The sequence below is a fragment of the Nelumbo nucifera genome, chromosome 1 (assembly GCF_055504915.1).
Source record: "Nelumbo nucifera cultivar China Antique chromosome 1, China Antique-T2T, whole genome shotgun sequence".
NCBI classification, from domain to species: Eukaryota; Viridiplantae; Streptophyta; class Magnoliopsida; order Proteales; family Nelumbonaceae; genus Nelumbo; species Nelumbo nucifera.
The window spans coordinates 14,574,341-14,595,541 of record NC_142649.1 but is presented as its reverse complement, the minus strand read 5'-3'; the positions used below and the strand labels follow the sequence as shown (position 1 = coordinate 14,595,541).

The window sequence follows — 21,201 nt, the reverse complement described above, 5'->3', positions numbered from 1 at the left end:
CCTCTTATTTCCATTCTTTTCATTGGGTTTATATGACATTTTGCAACATATTCATTTCTTTGCTACCATATCCCCTAGCCCTTGCACTATGAATGCTTAGTTACAAAATAAAAATATCTATCCAAAACTAACAATTGCATGCAAGGTTCACTCTACAATTAATAACATTTATTTGTTTAACCTACCAAACAAGTATATTAAATTGCCTAGGTTATTATTGAACTACACCTAATTACAAATAATTCACAATATTGTCTTAGGAGTTTGGAGGGTATATTCTTCAATTGCATGAAAGTAATCTATGGCCCAAGTAATCACCAGATGCCCAGTTTCAAACTTTCAGTTAATCAGAGTATGATACGGAATGGGATCTAGGAACTACAAGGCATAACAAGAGAAATGTTGGAATTACAATTTTAAACCTTTAATATCAATAAATGCTAGAGAGATACCTGTTTTTGGGTCTTGGATTTGGAGAACAAGGTACTGGCGCTTTGGAGTTCAGAGAGGAAGGAGTTCTTCGGCTTCATTAGAACCATTCAAAAACAAGTAGGCTTCATAGCCAAGCCATTCAAAAATAAACAAAAATGAGAATGAGGAGTTGTCCTGTATTGCCAGTTGTTTTCTTGCCGCCGGTTGATTGCACGTCGTCAGACGTCCGATGCACAGGGGTTTCGTCGGTGATTTGGTCACTGGGTAAGGCTAGGGCTCAGATGAGAGAGCATGGGAGGGGAGTTCGAATGAAGCTTCCAAATCTTATTTTGGATTTTTGTCTGTTAGTGGCCGGTTCAACCAGTTGAATGGCTGTTAACGGTGAATGCTCGGTTAATTTATTTTCAAGACCCATGAGCTAATGTGTTTGCCTCTCATTGGTGGGTGCACTTGTCTAGTGCACCCATGGGTGCATAGAACGCGGACTCCTCCACTCCCTTACAACTCCAAGCTGACACAAACATGTAGAGGGAGCGAGACAAATTCTCGCAGCTCTTTTCTTCTTCTTTAATGGCTCAGATTCCAAACTTGGAAACTTCTCTCAGTCTACTCAGAAAAGGCAAACATTCTCAACAATGTAAGTTCTGATTCAATTTACACCTTTTTTTCTCCTCCGAATTGATTTTACCTTTCCAATCTTAATGTTTCTTTGTGGTTTTTAATTATAGCAATTTTTAAAAACCGACCGGAATCGCTTTGCCCATTTCAATTAAAAAATAAAAAGGAATCATTTGATCCGAACGGTCTGAACCGATCAACCTGTTCAACGAACTGATGACCCGTAACCTGGAGGGAAAAGCAGATCGGCCTTCAGATTGGTTTTTAAAACATTATTTGGAATAGAGCCAATATCGGCTTTAGTGCTCACACCATTCGCAAAGCCCCTTGCAGTCTTACATCGGCAATATCTCCCTAAGTGTGAGTACGGTGTTATTCAGCCAGCCACACAAAACAAGCATACAGACCCAAGAAAACCGAAAGGGATCTCAGTCTTATAATCCAGGCTCGGATCTGTTACGGCCCACTAGTTATTCCCACGTCTCTACTCACAGGGCATTGCAGTTGTGCATTAGGAATACTTTAAGATAATGAGACATCAACGATAGATGTAATACAAGATCAGGATGTGCTGTGGGGCGCCCCCTTGTGGGGTGAAGATGTGATCTCTCTTTTTTTTGTCATTACGGAGAGAGGTTCCCAGCACACAGTGGTGGCGTCTTAGTAATGTGAAATCATTTTGTGGGTAGCAGATCCGAATGCAGATAATCCATCTTAAGAATTAGAAGACAAGAACGCAAATCTGGAGCTTCTAAAATTGTATTTGGATTCAACTTTTTCCTTTCCTTGTTTGTATGAAACACGATCACGTACAAACAAAATACTGAAAGTCTCCTTGGTCTCATAGGAATCTAGAGTAGATGTTAACAGTCAACCCAATCCTATAAATTTCTTTACACCTCCAATTAAGGTGTAGTATTGTTAACGTTTTTCTCTAAAACCTTCTGATTCTCTGTTAGTTGCCTGCTTTCCTGCCGTCTCACCAAGCCATGGCGACCTTCTTTTCTGTCCCTGTACGAGTAGTTTCTTTGTTGCTCATCTTTCTTCACGTCGAAGCCAGCAACAATAGTGGCTTCAATGTCCAACTTATCCACCGTGACTCCCCTGCCTCTCCATTCTACAACCATCCTCAGAGCCCTTCACAATGCCTCAATTATAAGCTTTCCATCAACCATTCTTCTGCTCCTTTGGTGAACAAAACCATTCGTTCTATGGTAATTCCAAACAAGTTCGAGTATCTGCTGAAACTCTCTATCGGCACTCCTCCGGTGGAGTTTTTTGCCGTCGCCGACACTGGAAGCGATCTGACATGGATTCAGTGCAAACCTTGCAAGAGTTGTTTCAAACAAATTGCACCCATCTACGACCCCAACAAGTCTTCATCCTACAGAGATTTATCTTGTCAGTCCGAAGCTTGTCAAGCTGTAGATCCATCCTTCTGCGATGCTGATCGCAGATGCCAATATTCCTATATCTATGAAGACGGTTCTTTCAGCAATGGAGTTCTAGCCTTAGAGACCCTTACATTGCAATCCTCTGGCGCCCAGAATATCTCCATACCCAAGTTTGTGATTGGTTGTGGGCACAATAACAGTGGGTTCGACGGTCACGACACAGGACTGGTTGGATTAGGACTAGGAACTGGGCCCTATTCATTCATATCCCAGTTAAATCCATTGATCGAGGGCAAGTTCTCCTACTGCTTGGTTCCAGTACAGGAAGGAAAATTGAGCAGCTTCATGAAATTCGGTTCGGACGCCATTGTTAAGTACAGTAATACTGTTTCAACACCATTGATGTCACCGGCGATGTCATATTACGTTCAGCTAAATGGGATCAGCGTTCAAAATCAAATGCTTAAGGTGGTGACGAACGGTGTTGATCCGACTGCCGGAAACATTGTTATTGATACGGGCACTACGTACACCTTCATAAATCGCCAAACATACCAACAATTGGTTGCAGTGTTAACGAAGGTGATCGGTCTTCCGGTTGTGCAAGATCCATCAGGAGAATCAGAACTGTGTTACAAGACTGAAACACTGGACGGCCTTCCTGCAATAACCTTTCACTTCTTGAATGCGGATTTGGTTCTCCCCCCACTTAATACCTTCGCTAAACGTCAGGGGGGTCCTGTTTGCCTGACAATATTGCCTGATGATGAAGAGCAAATTTTTGGTTGTCTAGCACAGCAGAACTTCAACATTGCATACGACCTTGAAGAAAAGATGGTATTCTTTGCTCCTTCTACATGCGGTGCTCCTAGGGTTCTATTTGCATTCTCATTCTATCTCGTGCTTGCTCTTGTATTATTCCTCATGTATAATAATTAGGGTTTTGGGCCCCTCTAATCTTATTAGAATTTCTTAGGGATGGCAATTTCTACCTTACCACTCTAGTGGGTGATCACCCCTTTTAAGCAGTTTTTTTTTTTCTTGAAAAACGGATATTGGGGTCATGACAGGTTTTAGGATTTTTAGGATTTTACAATGGTATGCGAATGAGTAGACTATTTATCAAGCTAAACCCAATTCTCCCATGTTGCAAGGCACATGAACTTATGTATTGGTGTTGAATTTAATAATATTTTGAATTTCATGTGAAGGATAATTGATAGTGTATGAATTTGTTTACATGCCCTAGTTATGTTTGGAAATTTTGATGTTTGTTCATATTATTTTACTTGTTTATTACGTGTGTGTACAAGAAATAATAGAAAATTAGATATGGATTTTGGACTCAATTGGCCTCATCCTCAAATACGTAAAGGATAGGGTTGGGGAGGGTTTTGTGTTTTCATGTATCAAGGATTTGGATTCTAAAAATCCAACCAACTAACATTTTGGATAAAGTACAGGTTGGGAGGGAGCTGGGTGGGTTTTAAATTTACAAAACCCTTCCCAAAACTGCCCCATTGTCATCAATTTCTGTTTAAGCATCCAAGTGTGTTTTAATATAATTTTTATTTTTTAATTTTCCCAACATTGTTTCCTATATGATTTTTTTTTCTCTCAGTAAAAGGATCCACTAAAAAACATCACGGATACATTTGAGTCCCCTTTTTACAAATTTCCAAAAAGCATGTAGCTAAGTATGTAGGGGAGTAAGTACTATTTACATAAATGTTTTTAAGCCTAACTCTCTTTGTAAATTCATGAGCTGGCTTAACTGTTTCCTTGTTTACATACATCACTTTCATATTTTCAAAAAGTAAAAGCAATTCAAATATATGATCATACAGTGCTTGCAACTCCCAAGTGATGTTTTTTTCGGCTCCTTCTATCTTCAAAAGAACTTCTATTACATCTGATAGCAAAAAACCTGCTTTGAAACCCATACAAAAAAACTTACGTAAACCTCTTACTATTTCCCAAAACTCAGCTGCTGCTGATGATCTTGCCATGCACGGTTATCCTTCTACAATGAGAAGAGGAGAACTGTGTAAGAACATAAAGAGTCCAATGGATGCATTTTGTGTGGAGGTGCTCCATGAACCATCCACTAGGATGATCGGAAGATCTGAGTGAAGAATCTGTTGCAAGTCCCAATCTATATGCAGTTGAATTGAATGCGATTTTTGAAGCTTAATGTCTTTAATGGTGTAGTAGTTACCCACCCTACGCAGGATCTGTATAGGGTCTGGTTTCCCATTATTAAAGTTTTGATCATTTCTCACATCCCATATACTTCTGAAGATTGCACAGGCTTTTGCAAGATAAAGTGTACTTTAAGGCTTTGTTCTGTATATGATTATTGTGATGCCACCACCATTCTATCAGATCATCTTGACCAGAGTTCAGAAAGGCCTCCGATACGAGTCCAACTTAGGCCTGCATCCAAACGACCCTTGATAGAGGGCATTCCAAGAAGAGGTGTTCCTGGGTTTTTGGAGATGCCTTACAAAAAGTACACCAAGTATATTCTCTTCTTTTGTAGATCCATATTTCTGTTTTTGTTCGAACAACTTTATGGAGGTACTTCCACATAAAACTTGACATCTATAGGAGCATGGACTCATCCAGATTCTAGACCATCTCACTATACTTGTTTGAATTTGAAATGTGGTTACTAAGAGAGAATGATAAGCCTAATTCATAGAGAATTCTCCATTCTTTGAGTCTTTCTAGAGAAGACTATCAGGTTGCTATTGAGTCCTTAGGGGGATGGTAAGGATTGCTTCCACACTTCTATCATCAAAAGAGTTATAAAGGAGATTAACAATCCAGGTTAAATTTTCTGTGATTAACTCACAGAATTTTAGATGTAGAGGTTCTAAGCTCTCAACTCTTCTTGTTGGGACATTATTCTCTAGTTGAGGGACCTAGGGATCTAGGAATGCCGAGATAGATCTCCCATCTCCAAGCTTCTAGAAAAAATGAGATTTCAGCTCATCTTTTAATTTGATAATACTCTTCCACCATCCCGAGTTTGAGGCTTTAGCTTTCAAGTCAAAGAAACATTTTTCTTTGACATATTTTGCTTCTAGTTGCTGGGCCCAAAGACTGTCCCTAAGATTTAGTAGTCTCCAGAGTGACTTCAGCAGTAAAGCTTTATTCGTTAAAGAGAATCTCCTTATCCCTAGCCCTCCTAGGGTTTTGGGGGAGTAGATTGTAATCCACTTTATGTTGTAGTTTGTAGCTGTTTTGAATCTTCCTGACCACCAAAAATTTTTTTGTGGTTTATCCATTTTCTTGCATAAGCCCATGGGAAGGTAATTTGTTTGCATAATGTACAAAGGGATACTTTGGGTGACTACTTTGATGAGAGTGGTTCGACCAGCTTGGGAAAGGGTTTTTGCTTGCCAAAGTTCTATCTTTTGGGAGATACTTTCAGCAAGATGTTTGTGGGTGTTTCTCTTTCCACCTTCTTCTTCTGTTAACTAAGTCCCAAGATATTTGGGGTTGTAACCTATTATTTTCATTTTTATTACTCTTCTTAGCAACTTTTGGTGAATTTTGTAAAATTTTTTGCTAAACATAACCCCAGATTTTGCAAAGCTTATGTGCTGTCCCGAGATTTGCTCAAATAACCTGAGGGTGGCTTTGATGTAATGAAAAGATTTAGGGTCAGCTTTGCAAAATATGAAGTAGTCATCTACAGATAAAAGATGAGTGGTGGGCTCTAAGTTTTTTGCAAGTTTGATTCCTTGGAGTTTTGAGAGACTTTCTTCTCTACGTAGCAGGGCTGAGAGGGTTTGCATACCAATAATGAAAAGGTAGGGAGAGAGGGGGTCTCATTGTCTTAATCCTCTTTTGGTGGTAAACAACTCATAGGAGGACCCGTTGAGCTTTATTGAGAAGGATGGGGTAGAAATGCATTGTCAGATTAGTTGACACCATGTTGTTGGAAAGCCCATATTTTTCATAGTTTCTATGAGGAACCTCCAACCCATTTTATCAAAAGCTTTAGCCATATCAATTTTCAAAGCTGCCCATTTCCCTTTTCCCCTATGAGTTCTCAGTTTGTAAATGATTTCTTTGGCAAGAATGATGTTATCTGTAATGCTTCTGCCTTCGATAAAAGCTGCTTGATTTTGTTGGACTAGAGCTAGGAGCAGGGGTTTTATTTTATTGGCCAGGACTTTTGCTAGGATTTTGTAAAGTACATTGCTTAAGCTGATTGGTCTAAAGTGTTATGTTTTTTTTGCACCTCTCTGTTTTGGTATGAAGGCAAGGTTGGTATGGTTCACTTGTTTTAGCAGTTTTTTCGAGTGAAAGAAGTTTTGGATCATATTTGTGATATCATCCCCTACCAGATTCCAGTAGTGTTGGAAAAAGAAAGCTGTGTAGCCATCCCGACCTAGGGCTTTGTGAGGGTTCATTTGGAATAAGGCTTGCTGAACTTCTTTATTTATTTATTTATTTATTTTTTTTTGGGGGGGGGGGTGTTAGAAGATGGTGACTCTCTTCAGTAGAGTTTTGGTTGAAATGGAACCCTTCTAAGAGGGTTGGGTTAGAATTTTCTTCAAGTCCTAAACTATTTAGGAAATGGCTTTTAAGGAGGTTTGCTATGGCCTTTGGATCAGTGGCCCAACTATCTTGGTTTTCTTTTAGACATTCAATTGCAAACCATCTCCTTCCTAATTTTGTTTGATGGTGAAAGAATTTTGTATTTCTATCCCCTTCTAAGAGCCAAAGTTCTCTAGATTTTAGCCTCCATAATTGCTCCTCAACAAGGAGCCATTTATTGTACTTGGCTTCCAAATCTTCTAGTTTGTTGGTTTCTTCTTGATTTGACTGAGCTAGTATAATTGCTTTCTCCAGTTCTACTAGATCTTTGCTTATATCACATAGGTGGTCTTATTCTAGGCTTTGAAATGGTTCTTTAGGGATTTAAGCCTAGTTGTAATTGAATGGGCTCTAGAGCCATCAATTGCTTGGTTCTAATTTCTGCTACCATTTTGTCACAGTCCTTATGATGAACCCACATTGGTAAGAAATGGAACTATTTTTTCCCTTCTGATGGGCCAAGCTTGGTATTGAGCAGAATTGGGGAGTGATCAGAGTTTATAGCTGGCAAAGTTGATAATTTGGTTTATGGGGACCAAGTTAGCCATTCTACACTGGCAAAGCCTCTATCTAGTCTTTCCTTCACCCATTTTCTTCCATGTTGTTTATTTGTCCAAGTAAAGTAGGGTCCTGAGTATCCCAGGTCTGAGAGAGCAAAATGGTCAATCAAGTTTCTGAGGTGTTGAGAAGTTCTAATTCTGTCACTGGGTCTAGCATAGTCCTCCGAATAGACCATGTCATTTAGATCACCTAAGAGTAGCTGAGGAGTCCCTTTTAGGTATGATTTTGAAGTTATAAGGTATTCCCAGAAAGCAGCTCTATCCCCACAAATAGGATTACCATATAGGAGGAGTATGTTCCAAGGGACAACTAAAGTACTACCAATCCCAGTTAACTCTATAAACCTCTGTGAGCTGTCAACTACTGTAATATTTAGGTTGTCCTTCCAAGTACATAGTAATCCCCCACTCAGGCCCACTGATCCTACAGTTTTATAATTATAGTATCCTAGGGATTTCAAGCACTTCATGGCCTCTTCATCTGACATCTTTGTCTTAGCAAGAAATAGGATGTCAGGATTTTGAGACTTGCACCATCTCCTAATAGTTCTTTGTAATTCCTTGTGTTTCCCTCCCCTTACATTCAAAGCCAAGATTTTCATATTGTTTAGCACTAAGTTGAAATAGTAGGGCAAGTAAAGTAAATCCAGGTAATCCAAAGCAGAGAAGTACAGATTCATTTGGATAAAAATAATGTATAACAGAGAATATAAATAAATGAATACATGAATTACAAGAGTTGTTAAGGATGCAACTTGTTGCTGCTGCTTTGTCCAGAGATTGTCCCAAGTTTCTATCCATGAAGAATCCTCTAGGCATGTGAGTTTGTTCAAGTTCCTTTCAGAGTGGTCCAGATCTTGGTCATGCATAAGCAGTGAACTTTGATGGACCGGTAGGAGATCTGGGGTGCTAGAGCTAGTGATGGAGTTTACTTCAAAGGAAGCATTGTTAGATCTTCTCATTTCCTGTATCCATTTCCTTAGGGATGCAACAAATTGGCGACCGATTAGCTCCTCAAGAGTTGGACCAAAATTTAGGGAATTATCTAACATCGTTTGGGAATCTAAATGATCCTTCAGCGAGGATTGATATTTGAAGGGTCTGCCTCTCCTTCTCGAGCCCGTTGTGGGATTAATTATGCCATATCTGCCTATTGTAGTTGATTATATTTTAATCTGTTGCTCCTCAGAATTCGAGCCTTGAATAATCATTTCTTGCTTTTGCTGTTTCCGAGTTGAACTGTTACTTGACTCGGCTCACTTCCATTTTGAGGTTTGTGAGGTTTTCAAAAGTAGATACACAGTTTTGTGAGGTTTTCAAAAGCAAACCTAACCCAAACTGGGTTATTGTTATTGTTCAGAAAGAAGCCCCTTAGTAATGACTTTCAAAGGTCGATTTCTACATGCAGTCTTACCATGCATCATCGAGTAGGCTTCCTAGGTTCTATCTCTGCATTGTCCTCTAGAACTCTCCCAGCTGCAGATGCAAAAAGCTTGCAATGGTGGTCGAATATGTAGTTCCTAGGAATGTTGTGCATTTGAAGCCATATTTTTTGGAACCACAACTTAATCTTCTCTCCTGCAGTGCCATCTTGCCAGGCCGCTACTAGCATCTAACTCCCCCGAATGAACCATGGGCCTCCATTTAGAATTTTCAAAATGTTTTCTTCCTGCTCAAAAATGAACATCCAACCACCGCTATCGTTATGGCCAACTTCGACTAGGTACATCGGATTCCATGCATTTTTAATAAATGCTTGGACGTTTTACATAGAAACTTTAATGCAAGGAAATATTCTTCCTCTTAAGGTCTTATTAACTACCTCTGTTGCTTCTTGTACCGGCTCCACATTGATTTCTAAGTGGGGACTAACAATGGATGCATACTTTTCCAGATCCTTACCCAGATCATCAATCTATTGGGTTGTGACAGGTGAGCTTTGCTTTTCCATTATTTTTCCCAAGTCATGGGAGTCTTCAGCCATTTTGGAAAAGGACATGTCTCGGACTTGCAGTAGCAGAAGGTTGCGAGGGTTAACAAGAAGATATCAGGGATAGTGGTGAAAACAGCATCTGACTACGTGGATTAAGGGAGTGTGAGGGTTAAGAGAGGGATCAACAGCTAGTGCAAAAATGAGAACTCGATAAGGAATGAGGTCCTTTCATTGCTTTTATTTTACTGCACGGATGATTGTTATATTTAGCAATTTACAAGTGGGTATGTAAAGGCTACTTGGACATGATTTAGGGCCACCAACTAAAGCCCAACTGAAGTGTAACGTACTACTCAACCTCCACCCACCTCCACCCATCCCAAGCTTACCGAAGGTACTAATTTCTCAACCCAAGCAGAAATCAGATTTAGCCATGTTAGGTACTGGGTCCATCAGTTTATACACCATTGACATGGTATATAGATCACCGTTAGATTCCATGACATTTGAATGATTGTCATATTATGAGGTCAGGTGGCATTTATCAAAATTCATAGGATGTTATATTTGGTGAATAAGTGGTCTGAGAAATAAGTACTTATTGATGCTTGATGATCCCTTTCTCAAACCACTTATACTTGTTTTAAGTACTTATTGGGATCCTCATGTTTGACGAACCACTTTCCAATAAGTACTTAATTTTGTAGAAATGACATTTGTACCCCTTATTTCATAAATCCATATAAATATTAGTTTTTGAATATTATATTGTTTATTTCCAATGAACTTACTACACCACTCCTTTGAGTGACATATGGGTCCATATGTAATGCATGTGGAACTACACATGGGCCCACATGACACACATGTGGCATTATTACTATAACAATAACAATAATAATACCAATAACAATAATAAAAGTTCATTTATAATAATAATAATAATAATAATAATAATAATAATAATAATAATAATAATAATAATAATAATAATAATAATAATAATAATCTAAAATGTTTGGGACTATGCATATGCAAGAAGTCCAATTGCAAAACCCTCCCTATGAAAACCTGACTAATTTCAAATATGCTCAAAACACCACTGTGTAATGCTATAATGCGAAAGTCCTGAAACCAGGGTAAAAAAAATGCTATTTACTAGTCTTTTATGTTATAAGGAACACAAAAACTATATAGAGAATAAATTTGCAGCGTGCCATTAAATGTGATGAGCAAAAACAGATGACGTTAGAAGGGGGGAGCAACGTTGGACTCACCATATCTGACGAGAGAAGAGGATGAACCACGAGTCCACCAAGGCCTTATTCGTTTTTCGGGAAGTTATTTGAATAAATGTAATTACCTAAGTAAGTATTTCTTAGAAAATATTTATCTACGTAAGTGTATTTATGTATATTCTTTTTTATTTTTTAGGTAAATAAGAAAATAATCATTTTAATCATAAAAAACTATTATTAAAAAGGAAAATTTTGTATCATTCAAGTGTTGTCAATTTTCCCCCAAGCGAGAAATTATTTATCCACCTAAGAGATGGGTATCACTTACCAAAGAAAATAACTTTTCTGTGGATTCCACATAAATCTGAAAAAAGAATATGACTATCTTGGTTTCCCCCCTCAAAATCCAAAAAAAGAATGACCCCCAAATAATGCTCCAATCCAAGAGATCTCAGAACCATCGTTGAATCCGAGTTCAAAATGCAGAACAGGGCATAATAAACCAAAGATTTTGATGGAGTATAAAGAAAACAGTCGAAGAACAAGTTAATAGACGTGGAAAACTAACGATCCCTGGTTTAGTAGACTGCATTGAACAACATAGCTGAAGTTCTTGGTCGTTTCTTCGTTCACCGGTCACCCTCCCTATTTCAGCCTGTCACTGCAAGAGGACCCTCTGTGATTGGAGAAGGCGATAGAGTTTTCTCCATTTGTAAGGGTGCACTTTAAATTTAAGCAATTAAAATAAGCAGCCCAAAGGTTGTTTATTTTTTAAGTACTTATGTTTGAAATACGCACTTATTTGTGGCTTTTTTTTACTAAATAGGAATAAGTGCTTATTGTGGTCCCACCACTTATTGTGATATGAAACAAGGGCTTATTTTACCATGTGAAATGCTACCCATAGGTTTGCTACCATTCCAATTATATATATGAGATATGTGACTGGTAAAAACTTGGTTAATTGTAGGGGTGTCAACGGTATTCGAAAATTCAATTTTGAATTCGATATTCGATATAATCGAATTGAATTCGGATAATTCGAATATCTAATCGGTCGAATTCGGATATTTTATTCTTACCGAATAGTTAATCATATTTGAATTTGGATATGACCTGATTCGGTTCAATAAATATCCAAATTCAACCGATTAATTAATTCTTATATATAATATATAAAATATTTTATATAATTTATATATAATAATTAAGATATAAATAATTTATATATTTATATATTTATATCAATAAAATATTTATTAATTATCTAAAATAAATAATTAATCGAATTTGAATCAAATCAAATATTCTAACATTCAATCGGATTTGAATTCAGATATTAATTTTCAATATCCGTTAGATATCAAATTTTCTAATTGGGTTCGAATTCGGTTTTGCCTAATCCGATATTAATTTCAATATCTATCGGATATAGAATCGAATTTGGATGTCTAACTTAACTGTTAGATGGATTGCTTTGGATGGGCATGGAATAATACATATCTCCAAAATACCCATCCAACAAGATATAACCTCATAACCTGAGATTTGTCAAACATCTATGGTAATATTCGGTAAAAGTTTAGATATGAAACTTATTTTGCATGGGATTGAATTGGATTTCAAACCGATAAATATTTGAATTTTGAACCAATTATAACAATAATGTAAACATACCAAATGACCTAAACATCCTTTATTTTTTCTCTAATATAATAGATTATTTCTTTATGTTATAAAGTATATAATGGTAATCAATTAGATCTGATTTAGATTTGTATATTTGAATTAAATGATCGAATTCAAATATTTAATTGAATCCAAATTTGGTTAATCTTTGGTACTTGAATATTGGTGAAGTCTTATTTGTAAATACTAGGGGTGTGCATGGATCGATTTAGTTTGGTTTCATGGCAGAACCTCAAACCTACCTTGTAAGAATTGCTTCCAGATTTTTGGAATCAGAACCTAGCTTGTAAAGGTCTATTATGGATACACCACCTGGCAGCGCAGTCATAGGCAGCGGCACGCACAGCGGGCCGCTCAGCGCACCGCCCGGCAGCGCGCCGCACGCATTGCCTGGCAGCACGTAGCACGTACCGCCCGGCAGAGCGCACAGTAGCATGTACCGCCTGGCAGTGCGCAACACGCACTGCACGGTAGCAGCACTAGGCAGCAGCACGCACCGCACGGCAGCAGCATGCACCGCACGACAGCAGCACGCACCTCACGGCAGCAGCACTGCGAGGCGCGCACCGCCCGACAGCAGTAGTAGGGCGGGGCCCACATGATAGATCATCAGGGTGGGCCCACACTTATCTTACCATGTCAGCTCTGCTCGCCAACTCGCCGCCAGTTTCACCATCCCTTATCCCTTATCCTTATCTTATCTTATCTTCTTTAGTAAAGAATTGTGTTTCCATTAGGAGTAGGTAATTAGGAATTTGAGTTCAAGTTGGAGTTTGAGTTTATTTAGGAATTCCCTTCTGTAATCTCCTATTTAAGGAGCCACGAGTTGAAATAAAGGCATTCAGTTTTCCAGTCAAGAAAGAGAGTGAGGAGAGTTCGGGTGGTCTCTTGGACAAATCACCCATTAGGAGAGTTCGGGTGATCTCTTGGACAAATCACCCACGCGATTGCCACAATAGGGTCTATACGTAAGGGCAAGGGCAAGGGAAGACAGGAGTCTCTCCCGGTGGATCGACCCGTGACGAGATCCTACGCGCGGGCCCATAACATTTTGGTATCAGAGCCTACCGTCATGGGGGAACAAGAGCTGCTGTCTTCCAAGGTCCACGAACTGGAACACAAACTTGCAAAGACCAGCATGGAGGTACGTGAGGTCAAGGATGATGTCCGGGAGCTTCGACGCTTGCTGGAGACATTCTTAGCTAATAGGGAAAGAAACTCAGAAGGAACCGCCACCAACAACAACCGCAGACCGGACTGGGCAAAAACGCCTGGCGAACATTAGACGGCCACCCCTACTGCCGCTGTTATCCCCAAATACAGTCGGCTAGAATTTCCGTCCTACAACGGCGCTGGAGACCCATTGGGATGGTTGCACCGTTGCGAATAGTTCTTCCGCAACCAGCGCACCGATGACAGGGACAAGGTCAGCCTGGTCGCGTTCCACCTGACCGAAGAAGCGCAGCTCTGGTTCTACCGAGTGGAGCAGGAGGAACCAGGTCTTAGTTGGGATCAGTTCAAGTCGTACTGCCTCCTTCGGTTCGGACCCCCATTGACAAGCAACCCCTTGGGGGAACTCATTAACCTCAAGCAGACCGGGACCGTAGCAGAGTATCAGCGGAAGTTCCAGACCCTTCTTGCTAGGGCCTCTTCAGTACGCCTAGACCAGCAGGTGGATATGTTCACAGCTGGTCTAGCCGAACCCCTGAGAGTTGATGTAGAGATGCAAAGCCCACCTAACCTGGTCACGACAATGAATTTAGCCCGGGCTTTCGAGCGCAAACTGCAGATTAGCCGAGGGCCGTTCAGCATGGGATGCCTAGTAGCGGCTTGGACAAACACAAAGCCTATTGGAGGAGGGTCTTTGCTGACAGCCAACAAGGAACCACTTGGAATGGCTTCATATCCAGCAGCCAGCCCAGAACGGAAGCCACAGACGAACACCAATTCCAGATCAGCATCCAGTGTGGGGAGCAGCGGCGGTACACCCCCTATTAAGCACTTGTCCAGGGCTGAGATGGCAGAACGAAGGGCGAGGGGGCAATGTTTTAATTGCGATGAACTCTACTCAGCAGGGCACATGTGCAAGAGACTTTTTTGCCTCCTGGTGAAACAAGAGGAAGATGAGGATGAACCCCCTCCATGGGAACCCGATCCAGGAGGGCAAAGCCATCCAGGATTCCTTTGGGGGTGTTTTCGATACCCAATTCGAGCTTGAGGACAAGCTCGTTGTCCGGGAGGGGTGTGATGTTATGGACACACCACCCGGCAGCGCACTGCGGCGCAATCATAGGCAGCAGCACGCACAGCGGGCCGCCCAGCAGCACGCACCGCCTGGCAGCGCCGCATAGCAGCCCGACAGCACGCCGTACGCACCGCCTGGCAACACGCACAACAGCACATACCGCCCGGCAGCGCGCAGCACTAGGCAGCAGCACGCACTGCACGACAGCAACACGCACCGCACGACAACAGCACGCACCTCACGGCAACAACACTGCGAGACGCGTGCACCACCCGTCAGCAGCAGTAGGGCGGGGCCCACATGACAGCTCATCAGAGTAGGCCCACACTTATCTTACCACGTCCGCTCTGCTCGCCAACTCGCCGCTAGTTTCACCATCCCTTATCTTTTATCCTTATCTTATCTTATCTTCTTAAGTAAAGAATTGTGTTTACATTAGGAGTAGGTAATTAGGAGTTTGAGTTCAAGTTGGAGTTTGAATTTAATTAGGAATTCCCTTCTGTAATATCCTATTTAAAGAGCCACGAATTGAAATAAAGGCATTCAGTTTTTCAGTCAAGAAAGAGAGTGAGGAGAGTTCAGGTGGTCTCTTGGACAAATCACCCATTAGGAGAGTTCGGGTGATCTCTTGGACAAATCACCCACGCGATTGCCACAATAGGGTCTGTACGCAAGGGCAAGGGCAAGGGCAAGGGAAGACAGGAGTCTCTCCCGGTGAACTGACCCATGATGAGATCCTATGCACGGGCCCATTACAAGGTCTGTTCTAGAGTCGGTTCTGGCCTTAGAGGTTCCAGGTTTTACCTGTGGAACCTGTTCTGTTTTTACTCTTCCCCTCCAAAAAAAGAAACATTTTCTTTAAAAGCTTGATTCCCAATTATGATAATGTATAGTTTAAGTCATAATTATATTATCTTTATTGGTTAAATGAATAATTTAATATATAGATTATCATAATATATTAATATATGGTTAAAAATTTGTCATTATTATTTAAATTTTATAAATATTACCTTTTATATTATTTATCATACACATTCAAATATTTAATTAAAAATGAATGCCCAAATCACTGAAGTAACTGAATGATAAAATGAGACTATGATTTGTCCTCTGGGTCGACTTGTAGACCATTTCTTAAATTTGAAAGGTTCATATGTTCAACGTCTGAAGTTGAGGACCACAGAAATACAAACATTAACTAATAATTTTTGTCATCCAAAACTGAGAGTGAAGTGTACTCCACCTCTATTTTGTACGTGTCTAAAACCGAGAGAGACAATTCATCACAATATTTATTGAGTGATTGGTTTCCTAATCTATCACAATTTAGAATTGTGATTGATTGAGTACAAGGAAGAGAGAGATCACAATTCATCAAGATATTTCTGGGAATTTGCTTGTTCTAAGCTAATAATTATACCTTCTGGGCAATAATATAATTTTGGCTCATATTATATAAATTTCCACTAGTGGATTTGTTCTCAAGGAATAACGTGAAGGAAAAGAAAATTTCAGTCACAATGACGGGGAATTGGGGAAATACGCATTCGGTAGTTTCAGGGAATTAGCCCATTTCAAGTTAAAAAATCAATCAATAGAAGAAACAAACCTCCAATTTCAACTTATAGCGGTTGTTGTGTTCACGGATGGGTTTCAGTCGGTCAAACCTCCAATTTCGATATGTAATTTGTCAAACTTTATATTTCATCATTTGCGAATAGCCTCTTATAAATGTGAGATATCTTGTCAAGTATGGTCTATGGGAAGTGGGAGCAATGGCGATGAATGGACGGCAATTAATCGGCTGCTTATCGGAAGAGGCCTGGAACAATTTCGTTATAAAGTCCGAAAAACCGGTATTCCCGCACTGTCTTTACTTTCTATCAATTTGTTGTTAGTTGTTGTTGTTAATAGGAGCTGCGGCTACATAGTTCATCCTTATATATCCATGCCTCCAAAACCCTGGTGTTACCGCTCGCTATTCATGGTTTTAAAATCAATGTTTCGAAAGACTAAGGTGCCGTTTGATAAGTTTGTCTTGAAAGATCTGAAAGCCAAAAGACAGTGTGGGCTTTGACATAAAAATCTTGGTAGCCCATAGATTATTTGGTTGGAGGTGTCTTCTGCACAAAGACGAGAAATTTCATTTCTAGCTTCCTGAAATAAGTTCGAATCAAACTTTTTGTGTCTTTTGGAAGCTAGATTTTCCCCTAATCAAATGAGAAAAGATGAAAATGCGGACTACCGAGCTTTTAAACAACCAACAGCCTGAGTAGAAAGATGCTCCAAAGAGGCTTAACTTGTTCACAAGTTATTGGCTAAAAACTTAACACGTAAATAATTAATTTTGAACACTGATGAAGAACACATGTGGTCTAGGGGTGTTAATGGATTGGTTTTGGATTAGACCACATCCAAACCAAAATCAATGATTTTGATAGGTTGGATGAACTAACAAGACAAAATGTTTTAAAAAACGACCCGGAAATGAAACCGTTCTGGCCATCAGTTTCTGGGTTGATGGTTTGACCATCCGATTCAGATGAACGACTCGTTCTGACAACAAAATTAAAAAATAAAAACCGTTGAACAGGTCAATGGGTTGACGGTTCGACCGTTTGGGTCAAAGGTTTGTTAATTTTTTCAACGGTTTTTGATCAAATAACGGGTTTGGGGTAAAACGGAACCGGTTCCCAACCCAAAAGGTTTGACTGTTCGGGTCAATGGCAGTTTAAAAACGTTGGATATATTGAATCGGACTAATCCAGAATTAATGATTCAAAATACTTATTGGATTGGATTGAATCTGGTTCATCAGCAATGAATTTATATTGAAATAGATTGGATTGAGCCAATATTTGATCCATTATTAAAAGATAAGAAGATAGGTGCCAATAAACCACTAGGTTAGAATTAATCTACATTAAAACAAATTTAAACAAATTGAACAGTCCAAACATTAAATTAGACAATCCAAAATATTCATTAGATTATATTAGAGTTACATTGTACTAGATCGGATTGGATCAAACAGATAACAATTGACACACCTAAATTATTGAGGTCTCCCATGCACGATGCATCCTATATCTTTAGAAAAAACTCAAAACATTTCTAATTTTCATTGTGGCTGGCTTTTTCCTGATGGGTAATTAATTGGTACAGGTGATTGCCTTTTTCACTGCTTCCTGGTTCGCACCGGCACGCGATTTTTTACCGACTGTTTTAGATCAGGCCAAGAAAAGACCCAATGTATTGTTTCTCAAGGTGGACGTTGATGCCTTGAAGGTGAGACACTATCATTTCATTTTATTTTATTTGAAGTCTGAAAAATATAAGATAAAATCTATCTTTTCTCAACACCTTATCTCTATGTTCATAAAATTCAAAAAGAAATAAATTAGGGCCGCTACTAAGATATATCATATATTACTCTTAGTTTTGTTCTTTTAAAAGTGTTAAAGCTTTATTGTCTTTAAATAATTTAACCTATACATTAGTTTAAGTTATTTAAAACCCAACTTTAATATACTTTTTTGTTTCTTTCTTTTGAATTCATTATATTTCATATTATGGAATTAGTTCTTTTGGGGATTCAGAGTACAGCCTATCGTTTCATAATGTTGATATTTTTGTACAAGAAACAAGTAATATATGAAAAAATATATATTTCTAATAAATAATAAAATATCCTTGTACAGTGATTATTAGTTATTAGAGATTCTGATGTGTGTTTGACAAATTAGTATATCGTTTGTTGTTTTTTATTGGTAGTAATATCAACATTGGGACTATCTCTGAAACCTTAAACCACTAAGGCTGTGTTTGGTTTGAAAGTAAAGGTAGTAAAACCTATAAAAACTCCCTATCTTTTCTTTCAAGCCAAACGCAACCTAAAGGAGGAAATATAAAGATTTTTTTCTCTGATCCATGTTAGGCATAAAAGTTCTTTTCTACTGTATGGCTTAGGAATCATCTTAAACACACTTGTGTGAATTGGGTGGGGAGATCTTGATGAGTAATGGCACTATATAATTATTTTTTAATCATTACTAAAACTTGTTATTTTCAGTCTGTTGCTTCACAGATGGAGGTGAAGATATATCCTACAATCGTGTTAATGGAAGATGGGAAGCAAAAGAAAAAGGTTGAGGGTCCGAATAAAGAAGGGTTGATTAACATAATAACGGAATCCGGCAGGTCCACATGTGTTCCACCATTTCTTAACTCGACGCAAAAGAAATGGGTTGGGGATCCGAAGAAAAAAAATACGGAAAAGTACCAATACACACGATGCAGAATTCTGAATTCCGGTCCCCCCTACAACTAGCCCTCTCCCCCCCCCCCCTGCCCTATAAACCACTGCCCGTGAATTTGGTATCAATTCATGGTCAGGATGCATTCTCTCTGTACTTTGGGCCTAATAAATTCTATCAATAGCGTATTCCATCAAAATTAGTATCATTATCTCCTTACTTCTAGGAGATAATTAACTGTACATATCTTATCTCCTTATCTCTCATTTCTTTCCTTCTTGTATTCTACTTTAGGTTGCCGACCTACTTTCCTGAGTGTATCTCGCTCTATTATAAATAGAACTGTAACCTATTGAATTGAATATATAGAGAAATTATTATCTTCTCCATTTGTCTTTCTTGATTTCGTATCACATAAATCTCTACTGTTGTAAATAATATTGTACTCTCAATGTAACAGTGTATATACTATCAAAAAATAAAAAAAAAATCAAACACGCCAAATTTCCCATTCAAAACTGAGTTCGTTTTATGGTATCGAATAAATTTCGACTCACGTCTTCGTCGATGGTTGCCAACCCCAGCTCGTTCATTACCAGATTGTTTAATTAATTTGTTGTGCGCTCAAAGTTCTGCCTTGCGCTATCAGCCTATCATTAATAGTAAAATACTTAAACTATCCATATCTTTTAATAAGTTCATTAAGGCCCTCTTCGTTTTTCGAGAAGTTATTTATTTGGGCAAATGCAGTTATTTGGATAAGAAAAACACTTATCCGGATAAATACATTTATCCATATTCTTTAATTTCTCATGTAAAAAAGATAATGACAATTTTAGTCACAAAAATCCATTATTAAGAGGGGCATTTTTGTCCCATTCAAGTATTGACAACTTCCCTTTAGGTGGGAAAGTTATTTACCCACCTAAGAGATGGGTATCATTTAGGGGGGTTCTTTTTTCTGGATTTTGAGAGGGGGAAAATTGGTCAATGGGATTTTGATTCCTATTGACCAAGAATCCCATGTTCTTTTTTCATATTTATGTGGAGATTAGGGAAAGTTTATTTTGTTGGGTATCGCTTATCCCATCTCTTAGGTGCATAAATAACTTTTTCACTTTGGGAGAAAGTTGCCGACACTTGAATGAGACAAAAATGCTCCTTGTAATAATAGATTTTTTTTGATTAAAACGGTCATTGCATTATTTACATGGGAAATAAAAGAACATGGGTAAATGCACTTACCTGGGTAAGTCTTTCCCAGGAAACACTTACCTAGGTAAGTGCGTTTACCTGGGTAAGTAACTTAACAAAAAACAAATTGGGCCTTAAATAAACTTCCCTAGATCCCCACATAAATCTGAAAAAGGAACATGAGATTCTTGGTCAATGATGATCAAAATCCCATTGACCAACTGAGACAGAATTAGCCCCCCCACAATGTCCCACAACACATCCCCACCGTGTATTGGGAACATCTCCCGATGATGACATCATCATTCTGGATATTATCATTGGGAGATGTTCCTAATACACAACGTGAATGTGCTGTGGGACATTGTGGGGGGCAGTCTTGTGATTGGCTGATTTGAACTCTGACCAACTTCCCCCCTCTCAAAATCCAAAAAAAGAACATCCCCCTAAAACTTATCTTATGATTTGAAAAATCACTGAAATTATTTTTAGGGTTTTTCATAATTAACAAAAACTTTTCTTAACCTTTCGTGCATTGTTACAATTTATGTGATGTCATGTGACTTATATTATGTTTTAATTATAAAATTATCCTTTCGATTTTGTCCATCAGTATTCTTCAAATTTTTCAAAACAAAATCCAGTGACAGTTCCTCTTCTTTTGCCTCCAAATCTTCATTTTAGTTCAAGATAGCAGTTAAAATTCATCTGCAATGCTTGAAACCACCAATAATCATCAGAATCAATAATGCTTCCTTAAAGACATCAATGGTCCGGGTTCAGAGCTAATTACCTCCTGAATCTATCAATTTCTAGCCTGGAAACCAGAGAAATGTCTAGCGAATATATAGAGTTTATTTTGAGATAGCAAAATATTGTTTTTGATTTCTTTTGGAGGACTACAGTAGCCCATCCCCCAACATGGTTCGGTTCTGTGTCGTTTTATAAAACATTGCTCTCTAATACTTCTTGAGGTCTCATATGGGTGCTGGTCTCTCTCTCTTGAGGTCTCATGGGCCTACCAA

General features: G+C 38.8%; 1 protein-coding gene and 1 pseudogene across 1 annotated transcript; both read left to right on the top strand.

Moving 5' to 3' along the window:
- The first annotated feature begins 2,039 nt into the window (after positions 1-2,039).
- On the top strand, positions 2,040-3,383 carry LOC104588111 (aspartic proteinase CDR1 pseudogene; annotated as a pseudogene).
- A 12,976-nt stretch (positions 3,384-16,359) lies between these two features.
- LOC148802933 (thioredoxin H1-like) lies at positions 16,360-19,447 on the top strand. The gene is made up of 3 exons (XM_088896658.1): positions 16,360-16,582; positions 17,892-18,014; positions 18,799-19,447. Exons 1-3 carry the CDS (start codon positions 16,502-16,504, stop codon positions 19,054-19,056), a joined length of 462 nt encoding a protein of 153 aa, XP_088752784.1. The 5' UTR covers positions 16,360-16,501; the 3' UTR covers positions 19,057-19,447.
- Positions 19,448-21,201: the final 1,754 nt, after the last annotated feature.

Bases quoted from the DNA above. Each gene is read 5' to 3' on its own strand.
- LOC148802933 (XM_088896658.1), top strand. From the start codon at position 16,502: ATGGCGATGAATGGACGGCAATTAATCGGCTGCTTATCGGAAGAGGCC. The intron at 16,583-17,891 runs GTATTCCCGCAC...TAATTGGTACAG, and splicing joins TTATAAAGTCCGAAAAACCG to GTGATTGCCTTTTTCACTGC. The intron at 18,015-18,798 runs GTGAGACACTAT...TGTTATTTTCAG, and splicing joins TGGACGTTGATGCCTTGAAG to TCTGTTGCTTCACAGATGGA.